At 42.4% G+C, this 15,137-nt stretch overlaps 1 protein-coding gene across 1 annotated transcript in view; it reads left to right on the plus strand.

Annotated features, from left to right (window-relative positions):
* The window catches only part of cdkal1 (CDK5 regulatory subunit associated protein 1-like 1), a 252,411-nt gene extending 240,880 nt beyond the window's left edge, over positions 1-11,531 (plus strand). The window contains exon 15 of the mRNA XM_068323764.1: positions 10,627-11,531. Coding sequence (XP_068179865.1) covers positions 10,627-10,785 — 159 coding nt within the window. The 3' untranslated portion in view covers positions 10,786-11,531. The remainder of the gene's footprint in view (positions 1-10,626) is intronic.
* The last annotated feature ends 3,606 nt before the right edge of the window (positions 11,532-15,137 follow it).

Here is a 15,137-nt window from a genome sequence, read left to right on the forward strand (position 1 = left end):
ATTCTCATAGTTTAATCCCATAAAAGGGGGTCAACTTTTTATGAAATCAATACTTGTTTTAGTTTTTCAGAAAAATGTTTTTTTATATTTGAGTGCGTGCATGTGACCATCACCAGTCCTGGGAACTAAGTTTTCAGTCTTTATTACATTTCCTGTCGTGAGTCAGAGAGGGAAGTGCTGCACCTCTGTGAGTTAAGGGGGAACCACTCTAACAGGCAGTGCTGTTAGAGTGGAAGAGGTTTGAGCTGTTCTATTATATTTCACAACTGATACATTAATACCAATGTTATAAAACACCAGATTAATGGAGGTCCTGACAGCATAGAACAGGGAACCAGAAGTAAACAGTGTAGAAAGAAGATAGAGGACATGAGATTGTGATGTCTGAAGTGAGACTCATCACATTCTGACGGGACCCAACGGTTTTCAACATTTGGACTCGACAGAAGCTGGTAAGCCGTGAACCAACTTGTGTGTTTGGTGGAAACCAATGTCCAGAGAGTCTACCAGAACCCCGCAGGGCCAGGCTAGCAGAGCACCCCCAACTCTGGGCAGCCAGGAGAATCCACAAGCCATCACCTCGTGGACTGAGATACCACCCTCCAACACACACACACACACATACACACACACCCCAAGCACAGCATATTCCCAGTGGAAACACTATCATTGCTGCTGTTATGCATAGGCCTGGACCCCCTCAGTCACATCATCTCAAAGAGTGGATATGGATACTGATTCTGAAGTGGGTCAGCAATCAGCCACCTGTTCGACATGGATGACATCAAGCTGTACACAGGAATGATTGAGAAATAGACCCTCCAGCTCACACCACCAGGATCAAAAGCTTGGACAAATGTGGCCGGATGGTTTCAAATAGAGGTAAAATTATCAGAATTGAAGGGTTGGACGTACCAGAAGGCAGGATAGGAGACATTTAGGACAGCTACAAATACCTTGGGATCCCACAGGCTAATGAAATCATGAAGAAGCAGTAAGGAAGTAATGAGGAAGCCGCAAGGAAGTCAACAGCAGAGACATACTGTACCTCCAGATGGTGAGGCAACTCTTGAGAAGTCAACTGAATGGGAAGAGCAAAGTCCAAGCAACCAACATGTCAGGCATCAGATACACTGCTAGCATCCTAAGCTGGCCAAATGAGAAGTTAGAAGCCACAGATACCAATACAAGAAAGCTCCTCACCATGCAGGGAGGGTTTCGCCCCAAATCCAGCTTCTAGAGGCTGTTTGCTAAGCAGAATGAGGGAGGCCAAGGACTGGTGAGAATCAGATTCAATGTCCAGAATGACACATTGTACATCCAAGAGTACATCAAGAAGATGGCCCTGAAAGATGAACTACTCGGTGAAAGCCTTAGGCAGCAGAAACCCAACGAGAGTGTCAAGATTGAAAGGCAGGCAACACAGTTACAAGCTTCTACATGCCATATACCAGCGTCAGATAGAGGAAGTAGCTGATATCAAGAAGAGCTACCAATGGCTCCAAAATGGCGAACTGACAAACAGAAAGTGATAATGGCAGCACAAGAACAGGCCCTGAGCATGAGGACTATAGAGGCCAAGATCTACCACAGTAGATGAGACCTAACTGAATTGGCATACATTGAGAGGCACAACCAAATGGCTGTGATAGTGTACAGGAACATCTGTACCCAATATGGACTAGAGGTACCCAAATTCCAATGGGACATACCACCAATGCTTCTGTGGGGCTTCAGCTTCCAGACTGACAAGCAGCTGCTGTCTAATCAACTGCACATAGTGGTGGTGGACAAAGAACAGCAGAGGGCAGTGGTGATAGATGTGGCAATACCAGCTGATGCCAACATCAGGAAGAAGGAACCCTTGAGTAACATCAAGGCTTGAAAGAACAGCTGGAGCAAATGTGTGAGGTCAAAACGTATGTGGTCCCCGTGGTAGTCGGAGGCCTCATGGCAGCGACCCCCAAACTGGGAGAGTGGCTTCAACAGATTACAGGATTGACATCGGAAGCCTCAGTCGAGAAGAGCACAGTGCTAGGAACAGCTAAGATGTTGGGCAGAACCCTCAGACTCCTAGGCCTTTGGTAGAGGACCCCAGCTTGTGAAGCACATGGAGGATCATATGGATACCGCCCACGCAGACACGGGGAGAAAATACAAACACTCGGAACACTCGATTCCTTTCGAACACTCGAAAGGACTCGAACCCAGAACCTTCTTGCTGTGAGGCGACAGCACTCCACTGCGCCACTGTTCCGCCCAGAGACACACTATATACACAATAAATTGATTGATAAAACAAGGTCACACAGACTCACATACACACATACAGACACATATTCTCTTACACGTAATCAAATGCAGACATAGACCAATGCACCCTCTTGGTATGAGTTTCAGAAACTTACAAGCTGCAAGCTACATGACACACTGTGTATACAGAAATGCCTGAAACAGACATACACATTTATACAAAAATCTGCATTTCAAGTGTTCTTGTGTTGACACGCAACTGTTAAGGACTGCTGCTTTGATGCTGCATTATGCTCAAATATTGTCATCGGTATTGTCAGGAAAATAATAGTAATCAAAGAGAAGCCTTTCTTCTCTGGTTTGGAAAAAGTTAATCTGCTCATATCTATTTTTAAACTTTGAATTTAAATGTCAAAAGGGTTTTGCTTGGTCTTTGACTGACATTGTTGATTCTAGTAACAGTTTGTTCAGCCTTCAAACCAGCGGGCACAGCTATTTTAAACATTTCATTTAGCATGTCAAATTGTGTCACGTTGCCTGTTGTGTATATTTCAGGAACCAGAGTCAGAATAACAGAGGAAGACATTTTAAGCCATTAAAGTATCAATGACTTTAAATGGTAGTTTATACGTATACAGTGTGTGAGTGTGTATGTGTGTGTGTGTGTGTGTGTGTGTGTGAGTGTGTGTGTGTGTGTGTGTGTGTGTGTGTGTGTGTGTCCGTGGGTGCGTGCATGTCTGTGTAAAATGTATATGAAATAGCATTAAAATGGCTCGATTGTTAGAGTCAATAGGATAATTGTTTACTATTCATGGATTATTTTGTCATCTTCCATGTCATTGTAAAACAAGCAACTTCTTATCTTGAGCCTAGTAAAACTGAGTGCATACACGCAAGCACGCACACACACTACAGTATGTGTGTGTCTAGAATCACACTGACAGCTGGTTAGGATCATGCGGGAAATGTGACCACTGTATATTGTCCTTTCTGGCTCTCGTGGCTTGGTGTGAGTGTCAACATGTATGTCTTTGTGTGAGCATGATTGTGTGTTGGCAAAGGCTACACTAGACACTCGGGTAGATTCATTTAAAAAAGGTGCATATGAGGATTTGGAACAGTTTTTTCAAGGATGTAAGGGAATAACTTGAGAGAAAGGTTCCATGCTAGCTGATTATCATGGGTCCCAAACATTGCAGTAAACAGTCAGTAAATTGCCAGAACACCCTGTTAGATGGAAGGTTAGGTATAACTTAATCACTCATAATTCTTGATGTAAAATAATGTGAGTGTGGGTGTGTGAAATGTAAAAGCAAATTCTCAATTGACAAACACTACAATATCAAACTTCTTTCTCACTCATATTTTCTATTTGATAAAAGTAATAATAATGATGATGAGAATAATAATAACATAATTAATTTTGCTCTGTTCTACAACTGTGGACAGAGAGATATTATACTCCACAGGCCTCCTCATATGAACAAACTCAGCAAGTCACTTAGCAGGTGGTGAACTCTTCTTTCCTGGTCCTTTCTGCCTTACCTTTTTTTTTTTTTTTTTTTAGTTTTACACTTCCTCCTCTCTTCTTGTTCCCTCCAACTGTGCTACCTTACCCCTACTGGCGCTTGGATTTTCATTTATCCTCCCTACTGTACTAGTAATATATTTTAGACTATATTACTCAGCCTGTCCTCTGACACCCTGCTGTTAGGAGACACCTACAGAGAGACAGATTAATAGGTGGATAAAAAAGATTATTGCATACTTGGCATGTAAGTGAAGAGAAAGATAATATTTTTGGTTTTATCAATCTTTGCTTTTAGCCAATTTTTCCTTCTTTTTTTTTTCCTCGGTGTTCAATAGGTTTTCAAAAGTGTTCAAGTAAACAGGAAATCTATGTGTAATTTATATATATTGGTCTTTTTGCTTTCAGGCACTTCACTTTTCTTTTCTCTTTGTTAATTAATTATTTCACAACTGAACCAATGTTTAAAATCTCTGAAGAAACTGTGAGCTTTAACAACCACTGTTTGGTATTCCAAACAGTGGTTGTACTTGCCATGATCATAAACAAGTATTTGGAGTTTAAAGGCTCAGTGAGGGGCAGCACATGCATCATGATAAGGATTTGACAAAAAAAATGCCTTTTATTTTACAGCTACAAATACCATATCATTTATCCCCTTAGAAACTACAAAGATGATCCCAATATTAAACAAATGTGAACACATGAGCTGGAACTCTGTTTCTGATTCTGCCTCCACTTATCATCTGAAGTTACTGTAAGTAACTCCTGAATGTGTTATGTAGGTGTATTTTGTTATCGTATCCTTTCTTCTTTGTGTACGGTAACAGAGGAAGCCGTTCAATGACGCTTTTGAGGGAAAGAGTGGGTGGAAAGGTGGCGTCACAACCATGAGACGGCTGGGGTTCAGTGGTAATGTGGATGATAGAGAGGAAGTAAACAAATGCTCTGCACCTGCTCATACACACATGTACATTCAACACACGTAGGCGTGCTCTGACTGTTAGTTACATCCAGAATGAATGCCTACCTCACTTGTACCCAGATGTCTGTATTACACAAAATCCGCCATTCTTTTGCTCCCTGTTTATTGTTAAAAATTACGTTTGGTGATTCTGAATATTCTTCTTGTGGCTAAACATCATACTGGTGGAAGGAGAAGAAAAATGTAATAATAATAATAATAATAATAATAATAATAATAATAATACCATTTATAATAGCAAATATGGTAGAGGATCAAAAGGGGTGTTGGAGGGTGGTTGATTCAAAAAAATAATTTTTGTTTCTCAAACCAGAGCACGTTATGTCATTGAGTACTATGATTACTGTGAATGCTAATTCAATACTTTGAGCTATACTTTACAGAGTTGATCGACAAACTTAATGTCAGTCTAAATGAGCCAGCTCAAACTGGCTAACTGCTGGAGAACTCTACAAGTTTGCAACCCTCAGTAAGACAGGATAGTTGACAAGTCCTGATGAGAATTGTTGGCATTGTGAGAATGAAGAATCACAGAGAAGGCTTTACGTCGCTCTTACAAATGAATATGAAAACAAAACCTTACAGTTATTCCTAGTTATATTAATTAAAGGTTATTCTGTGAAGAAGAATTAAACATTATTGACCCCCAAGGGGAAATTATTTTTCCACTCTTGTTATATATATTTATTTGTTATTATTTGTCACATATTTATGCATGTGCCATAACACACATGCGATGGGAGATAAATAGATGGATGGATGGATGGATGGATGGACGGACGGACGGACGGACGGACTTTATTTATCCCATACTGGGAAATGTAGATGTCACAGTAGCAGAGCAGAAGTTTTACAGAAAATATCCAGAAAATGTGCATTGAGGAAAAATAAGACAGGGAAAGATAATATTATTATTATTATTATTATTATTATTATTATTATTATTAACAGAAAGAAATATTAACAATGTTAACACTAATAATAATTTAATAATACTAATAATAATAATAATAATAACAAAAGTACCCAAGCATGGTAGGCCTTTAGTCATAGATAATTTAAGTGTGGCACTCTGTGGCCATACACAGGACCTAGTGAAGCCATACCAAAACGTCAGACTGATGGTGGGACTCTGTCTGATATTTTAGAGCTGTTGTACAGCGCGATGGCTTGTGGCAGGAATGACTTCCTGTACCCTGTTCAACAGCGGAGCTGTAGTAGTCTATTGGAGAAAGAGCTCCGCTGTATGTCCAGTGTGTGGTGGAGAGGGTGAGCGGGGTTATCCATGATGGATAAAAGTTTGTTAAGAGTCCTCCTCTCCACCACGGCCTCCACAGTGTCCAGACTACAGCCAATCACAGAGCCAGCCTTCTTTATTAGCTTATTAAGTCTGTTGGTATCACTGGCTCTGATGCTGCTCCCCCAGCAGACCACGGCAAAGAAAAGTACGCTGGCCATAACAGACTGGTAGAAGAGCTCCAACATCTAGCTGCATACGTTGAAAGATCTCAGCTTCCTTAAGAAATAGAGTCTGCTCATCCCCTTCTTGTAGACAGCATCGACATGAGAATTCCAGTCCAGTCTATTAGAGATCTTGACACCCAGGTACTTATAGTCCTCCACCTCCTCTACAGCCTCTCCTAGGATTTAGATTTGTTGTGTTCCCCTTCCTCTTGAAATCGATCACCATCTCTCTGGTCTTGCCAACATTCAACCTCAGGTGATTGGCTCCAGCCCACTCCACAAAGTCATCCACCACAGCCCTGTACTCCCACTCCCTCCCCTCACTTATACACCCAACAACTGCAGAGTCATCCGAGAACTTTTGTAGGTGGCATGACTCGGAGTTGTACTGGAAGTCGTTTGTGTACAGTGTGAAGAGGAAGGGGGACAGCACAGTCCCCTGAGGGGCTCCTGTATGACTGACCACCGCATCAGACAGAACACTGCCCAGACGGACAAACTGTGGCCTATCTGTCAGGTAATCGCTGATCCAGGAAATGGTGGAGGTGTCGACACTCATCCCCCGCAGCTTCACGCCCAGCAGAATGAATGGCGTAAAAGCACTGGAGAAATCAAGGAAGGTGATTCTCACAGTGCTTCCCCCACCATCCAGATGCAAATGGGCTCTCTGCAGGAGGTAGATGATGGCATCATCAACTCCCAATTGGGGCCGATACACAAACTGTAGGGTGGTCTAGCAACTCCTTCAACTGAGGCCTCAAGCCGGCCAAGACCAGCCTCTCCAGCGCCTTCATCAGGTGAGACGTGAGGGCAACTGGTCGGTAGTCATTCAACTCCGATGGGGCCGACTTCTTAGGGACAGGGACCAAGCATGATGTCTTCCACAACACAGGGACTCTCTCCTGGCTCAGGCTCAGGTTGTAGAGGTGTGTGATGACTGGAGACAGTTGGGGGGCACAGGTCTTCAGGATCCTGGGGCTAATACCATCAAGTCCGGCTGCCTTCCTCTGGTGAAGTCTCTCCAGCTGTCTCCGGAAAAGATGCCCGAGCCACCGCAGCTGGCTTCGCTCGAGGTGGAGGAGCAGTGGCTCTACTCTTAACTCATCCCTGGTGACTGAGCTCCTCGCCTATCTCTAAGGATTCGCCCTGTCACTCTATGGAGGAAACTCATTTCAGCCGCTTGTATCTGGGATCTTGTCCTTTCGGTCATAACCCAAAGCTCATGACCATTGGTGAGAGTAGGAATGTAGATTGACCGGTAAATAAAGAGCTTTGTCTTACAACTCATCTCCTTCTTCACCACGACAGACCCATACAAGGACTGCATCACTGCGGAAGCTGCACCAATCCGTCTGTCAATCTCACGTACCATTCCTTTCCTTACTTGTGAACAAGACCCCAAGATACTTAAACTCCTCCATTTGGGGCAAAGACTCTCCTTCAACCTGAAGAGTGCACACCACCCATTTCCTGTCGAGAACCACGGCCTCGGATTTAGAGGTTCTGATCCTCATCCCACTCGTGTCACACTCGGCTGCAAACCATCCCAGTGCAAACTGAAGGCCCAGGTTTGATGAGGCCAACAGGACAACATCGTCTGCAAAAAGCAGAGATGAAATCCTGTGGTCTCCAAACCAGACTCCCTCTGGATCCTGGCTGTGCCTAGAAATTATGTCGATAAAGATTATGAATGGAACCAGTGATAGAGGGCAGCCCTGCCGAAGTCCCACATGCACCTGGAACTGGTCTGACTTACTACCAGCAATGCGAACCAAGCTCTGGCTTTGGTCAAACAGGGATCGGACAACCCTCAGCAAATGGCCCCAAACCCCATGCTCCCGAAGCATTCCCCACATGATACCATGAGGAACACAGTTAAATGCCTTCTCCAGATTCACAAAACATATGTGGACTGGTTGGGCAAACTCCCATGAACCCTCGAGCACTTGATGGAGAGTGCAGAGCTGGTCCAGTCTTCCGCGACTGGGACAAAAACCACATTGTGCCTCCTGAATCCACGGTTCAACTATCGATCTAATCCTCCTCTCCAGTACCCTGGAATAGACTTTCTCCAGGAGGCTGAGGAGTGTGCCCCAAGGAGTTTGGCAACCACCTCTGTGTCTTCAGCTTGGGTGATGAACGAGTCCACGTCTGAGGCCTCAGGTTCTGCTTCCTCTGTCTAAAACATTGTAGCAGGATTGAGGAGGTCCTCGAAGTACTCTTTTTAGTGATTGACAATATCCTCAGTCAAGGTCAGCAGCTCTCCGCCTCTACTGTAAATAGTGTTGGCTGTGCACCGCTTTCCCCTACTGAAGCACTGAATGCTTTGCCAGAATTTCTTCGAGACTGACCGATAGTCCTCCTCCATGGCCTTCTAAAACTCCTCCCAGACCTGAATTTTTGCCTTCACAACTACTTGAGCTGCAGTGTGCTTGGCCTGCATGTACCTGTCAGCTGCCTCTGGAGTCCCACAATTCAACAAGATTTGATAGGACTCCTTTTTCAGCTTGGTTATATCTCATACGTCCGGTGTCAACCACCGGGTTCGGGGGTTACCGCCGCGACAGGCACCAGAGACCTTGCAACCACAGCTCCGAGCAGCCGCTTTGACAATGGAGGTGCAGAACATGGTCCACTGTGACTCAATGTCCCCAGCCTCCTGCAGGATCTGAGAGAAGCTCTCCCGGAGGTGGGAGTTGAAGACCTAACTGACAGAGGGTTCTGCCAGACGTTCCTAGCAGACTCTCAAAACACGTTTGGGCTTGCCAAGTCTGTCCTGCCCCCTGCTCTGCAAGCAGATCCAGCTCACCACCAGGTGGTGACCGGTTGACAGCTCTGCCTCTCTCTTCACCAAAGTGCCCAACACATGTGGTCGGAGGTCAGATGCACGACAACAAAGTCAATCATCGACCTCCGGTCGAGGGTGTCCTGGTGTCATGTGCACTTATGGACATCTCTGATTGAATAAGGTGTTCATAATAAGATACCACTCATGTTCAGATCGGGGAGACCTTTCATCCCAATCACCCCTTTCAAGGTCCCACTGTCATTACCCACGTGAGCGTTGAAGTCCCCAACGAGAACAATGGAGTCCCCAGTCAAAGCGCTACTTAGTACCCCTCCCAGGGACTCAAAGTAGGCTAGTTATTCCACACTGCTGTTTGGCCCATAGGCCGAAACAACAGTGAGACACCTGTCCCCAACCCGAAGGCGCAAGTACTCGACCCTCTCATTCACCGGGGTGAACTCGAACATATGATGGCTGAGCTGTGGGGCTATAATCAAGCCCACACCAGCCCGCCGCCTCTCACCTTGGGAAACACCAGAAAAGTGGAGAGTCCAGCCCCTCTCAAGGGTTTGGGTTCCAGAGCTGAAGCTGCTGGTGGAGGCCCGACAATATCTAATTGGTACCTCTCAACCTCCCCACAAGCTGGTGGTGAGTCCACCGCAGGTTGAGCCCACGTTGTGCTTTCTGGCTGAGCCCGGCCAGGCCCTGCGGCAGAGTCCCGGCCACCAGGTGGTCACATACAAGCCCCAACCCTGGACTCTTGGGGGAGCAAAGAGATACTTTCATTATAATTAAAATGTTCTTGTTTGGGACTGGATGTTTTAATGACTGCTGTCATCCATAGAATATTGATTATAATCAGAGACTTTGAAATTTGTTTTCTGATGCTCTGTAACTCTAGCTGTGGGTCTCAACATCATTGATGGACATATTTCCACATGAAATCCATGATATATACTGTATATAGTAATATACCAGCTCAATAAATTGTTATATTCTTCAGTCAAAACAACTCAGATTTGGCTATGTAGCAGATTATTTCAAATATTAAAGAAAAACAGAAACAGGTCTCCTCTTTTCAACTATCTTGAGGGTTTTTTTTTTTTTAAAATGTTTTATCCTGCTCCATTCATCTCACCCTTTCCCTCGCCATTTTTCATTGTCACATGCCTGCAGTGGTGGATGTCTTTCTAATGGTCCAAGACATTAAGACTGAGAAGAACTCTCAGATTGAAGACACTTGATCTGTTGGATCAGCGGCCACGCTGATGTCAAGCTTTGCTGTGATTTGTGACTGTGGCGAGGTGATTTAAACAGGAGATGATTGGCTAATTTTGAATTGTGGGCATGACTTATGCAATGAGCTGAAACAGCCTTTGTGTGGTTCACCAATAGGTTCAAACTGTGAGGGAAACATTCCCCAATTACTTATCCTCATATCGATACACCTGCCTTTTAGTTTAAGCTGATCCAGCAGTTGTCTTTCCAGTAAAGCCTCCCATGCAGATAACAGTAATTATTTTGTGTTGTTCAATTTGTAGAAGATTTCAATCAAAAGATACATCGTAAATCTTATGTGGTTATCTTTCTGTATGTTTCTCATAACAGGAACTGATAACCAATGGGGGACATGGTCCTGCTGCTGAGAATTCATCGTTTTTGTTGATGGGCCCTTACAGTTTGGACAGAGAAGGACTGAAGACACTGGGAATTGGGCTCACTCTGGCAGCAGCCATATTGGCCTTCATCGTAGAGAAACTGTACTGACAAAAAAAAAAACAACTTCATGGTAAAATAACAGCATGGTGACAGCATACAAGCCTAAGCAGTAAGTGTGAAGCAGGTGAATGCAGTGATAAAACAGTGTCCTTGAGTTCCAGCAAACAGGCTCTCACTCCGTTTTAATTGAAACCAAAGGGAAAAAAGACACTGACAGTCAAGGATTATTACTCAAGGAATTTGGTTCAGTTAGTTTTTCTCTTTGTAATTTTTTTTTTTTTTGTCAGTGCAGTCTGTACAAATTCCTCACAAACCTTAGTGAACTATTTTTGCGCAAGCCATTTTGCTTACAGATTACTTCTTTTACCAGTTTAATTGAAGCTATGTCAGATTTTAGGTTACGTTTTCTTCAATTGGTAGACATGAATATATAGCAGACTTTCTTCAGGAAAATACTCTTACCTTTCTTTTCTGTACTGATTGTGTTGTCATTAAACTTTCAAAATTTTAATTCATGTTTTTCAAGTTTGTATCTATTTCATGTGTAAGTTACTCACAATTCATCTGTACATGTACAAAGTCTGAAGACAAGGAAGCTAGTGAGTCTGCTTATCTTGATGAGCTGCAGAGCTCACCCTTCATTTGTAACTGAGCATGTATTTTTTGATAGTTGTCCCTCCTCCATGTGTTGGGTTAAGTTACACTTAGATAAAATTATATGTTATTTTATTCAGGGGGTTAAATAATGACTTTGTATGTAACCCTTAATAAAGTGGACTGAAATTAACTAAAACAAAAAGAAAATATTTTTTTCAGTCTTTACCACTTGTGTGTGTGTGTGTGTGTGTGTGTGTGTGTGTGTGTGTGTGTGTGTGTGTGTGTGTGTGTGTGTGTGTGTGTGTGTGTGTGTGTGTGTGTGTGTGTGTGTGTGTGTTTTGCTTTATTATTTTTTTTCATGCATGAATGTTATCTGGAGTTCATTTTTATTACATTTCTGAAGAAAAATCATTGGGATTACAGATGTCCATTTACCATTATTGATTTTATATGTATATACTTCCCTGATTTCTTACAACTCTACCATGTCAATACAGTGAACATGATCACAGTTCCATTTTGAGATTTCAGTCATTACCCCTATTATTAGATTGATATCCCAAAGTGTATGCAACAATAGTCAGTGTATGTTCAGACATTATTGGAGATGACAAGGACATGTTTTTGTCTAATTTAAGAGAACTGACCCTGTACCACAACTTCTCTGTCAGTATGTGGGCTACCACATGTGGTATATGAGTCATTATTTAGACCGAAGAAAGTTATTAAGTTTTTGCTTGTCTTGCTTTGCATTGCCAGAGTGTCCAGAACAATTAAATAAAGGGTAAAATCCATTTGTCATGTGTGCCTGTCAGAAATTAGTCAAGTGTTTATCAACTGATTAATTAAACTATGATCTGCTAAATTTTTACCAATAAATGAATGTTTGAACTGCTGTGGGAGAGCCATGGCTTTTTATAGAGCTCTGTTTGCGCCTGATCTTGCCTGTCTTTCTATCTTTTTGTTCTGGCATACAACAGTCCCAACATGTGCTCTGAAATTTCCAGCAGTTAATAATGCATGCCCTAATTTATGGTTCACATTACATTGGCACATGTGTCTCTGTCTGTATGTGTGCACACATATGTCCAGTGTATGTATCTAGTCACAAATGTCTGTTTCTGCTTGTTGGTTAGCTTAGTTGTGTGTCAAAAGGTTTATGTGTGTACGTGCCTGTGATGTCGGATGTATTGTCTGCAGTTTCTTCCTATTCTTAATTTAGCAGAAAGCCTGAATTCACACACATATTTGTGGTTCAGGCGTGACAGGAACTGTAGCTTTCTCAGTCAGAAGGACCTGTTATTAGATATATCCCTGTTTGTTGCCCAAACACACACTTGCTTTGTATTATCTACGTATATGGTCACACAGACACATACAGTACGTGTACCATGGGTTATTCTTATGGCTGTGCGTGTGTCACACACATGCACAGTACATTACAATGGTGTATGTTGTGAACAAATGATGCATGCCAAGCAAACCTACACACAAACTGTGGCACCAGAGCTTTTTATTACCCGATCAAATGATGCGTGTCTCACACATGGACATACACACCAGCTTTGTATTATGTGATCAAATGATGCGTGTAGCTATGAAGCTTGTTACATCCATCCAGCAGTGCCCTATATTATTCTGCAGCCATCCATAATGTGTGACAGTTCTTTTGATGCTTTGAAAGCATATTTCCTCAGTGTACATGTCAGTTAGACTACATTGTTCTCCAATGAAATATGGATGCAATGACACCCTTTATGTTTGGGAAATCATCACTTACTATGAAATATTGAGGTGGGAACCATGTAAAGGAGATCATTATTCACTTTGCATCATTCACTTCAGTTGTTTCTAATAAAAGCAAGAGTTTCTGAATTCTTGTCTTAGTTGCAGCTGTTGTCAATTTGTCATCTCCACTTTGACGCTCTTTTGATGCAAACCCAAGCAACTTTGGAAGCAACTTGGGTAAGTTTGAACATAAATGTCCGTGTGTCGTGTTTCATCTTTTATGTCATGTAATTTAATCGATTTAAGTGTTTTGAGTTTGTTTTTTATTCAGTTTGTTTGGCTACAATGAACTGTTCCAGTGTTCAGGATTGACATTTGTGTTGAGACTGCTTACTTTAAAGGGGTCCTATTATGAAAAACACATTTTTTCAGGTCTCTGCATATACATAGTGGTCCTCCCTAATCCAACCAAATCCTAGAATCTGGAAAGCAAACGCTTCCTGCATTGATAGATATATTAAAAACTTAAAAATCTACAGCGAATACACTCAGATTTGTAACAGTTCAATTTTTAAAGTAACAAAGTAACAAATTGAATGATAGAAAAAAATGACCTGAGTCATATTTGATTGTGGGCGTGGTCATCCCCGAGAGGGAGTTTATTCAGGCTATGGTAGCAGTGCGTGGTAACGACCTGGCTAAAAGCTACACACTGAAAGTTCCTCACAAACTGTTGAAGTCACCTAGCATTTAGCTAACTAGTGAGGTCCACTTCAGTTATGTGTGTATGTAAATGTGTGGTTTGTGTGCAGCAGTGTGTGTCAAAGCTACACACCAAAAGTTCCTTACAAGCCGTGTGAAGTCAGCTAGCATTTGGCTAACTAGATAGCTCTGCGTCAGTCATGTGTGTGTGTCCGCTAAAGGCTATCCTCATCGTCATCGCAAACACAGCTGCATGTATCCAAATCTACACCGCTCATTAACAAACAGCCTTTATTTAAATGAGAGACACATATTTATCTTACTTACAGTTGTTTATGACTAAAGTGTTATAATGATACATCTTCCTCATCACTGCGACGTAGGTTAGTGGACGGGGATAAAGTACTGAACAGCCCACAGTTCAGTATACTTTCTCTTGCCTTTCATTAGTCTGCTTTAGGCAGGATTGTTAGCTAGCGATCTCTCATTGTCTGTGACAATTGTCGGGAAACATCCTATTCTTAATCATCTCTTGTCTCCACTGATTTCTATCTCATGTGCTAACACTGTTTTTCTCCAAAAAAATCTTTGCGATCACCGGCCGGTCTCATTGCATTTACACAAAAAGCCATGAGTTACGTTTAGCAGACTGAGAAATCAGCTCCATGCTTAGCACAGAAAAATCAACAGTTATCTCATGGAAAACAAGACCCCAAAACACAAGAAGAATAAGAGCGTAACACAATACGTCATAACAAAGTTACTGAGAGTTAAGAGAAGTTCCAGACTAAAGCGATCGGTAGCTTTAATGCGCGTTCCTGCGACGCATGTAATGAAAGCGCACTTGAACGCGAGGGCGGAGGGATAGAGGCATAATTGAGGCAGCTCGGGGGGTTATGGAGAGAGAGAGAGCTCAGGGCCACGCCCCATTAAAACCGAGCTTTTCAGAACGGAAATGATTTTAACTATATTCAGTCAAAGATATTGAAGACCATGGATCACTTTTGGGGCAAGGCATTTCAAATACAGTATAGTTGGACATCGGGCAGCTGAATAACATTAACTAAAAAAACCTAATATGGGACCTTTACTTCATAGTATCGTAGACTAAAACATCTAATTACTATAGGTGCCACATACAGTGCCTTGCGAAACTATTGGCCCCCCAAGACCTTTCTTATATTTTGCTACATTTCAGGCTTTAAACTTGAAGATAAAAAACTGAAAATATTTTTCAAGAATCAACAAGATGTGGGACACAATCGTGAAGTGGAACCAAATTTATTCAGCATTTTATACTGTGTTTACAAATAAAGAAATGAAAAGTAGGATGTGCAAAAGTATTGGCCCTCTTTGAGTTAATACTTTGTACA

The sequence above is a fragment of the Antennarius striatus genome, chromosome 9, assembly GCF_040054535.1.
Source record: "Antennarius striatus isolate MH-2024 chromosome 9, ASM4005453v1, whole genome shotgun sequence".
NCBI classification, from domain to species: domain Eukaryota; kingdom Metazoa; phylum Chordata; class Actinopteri; order Lophiiformes; family Antennariidae; genus Antennarius; species Antennarius striatus.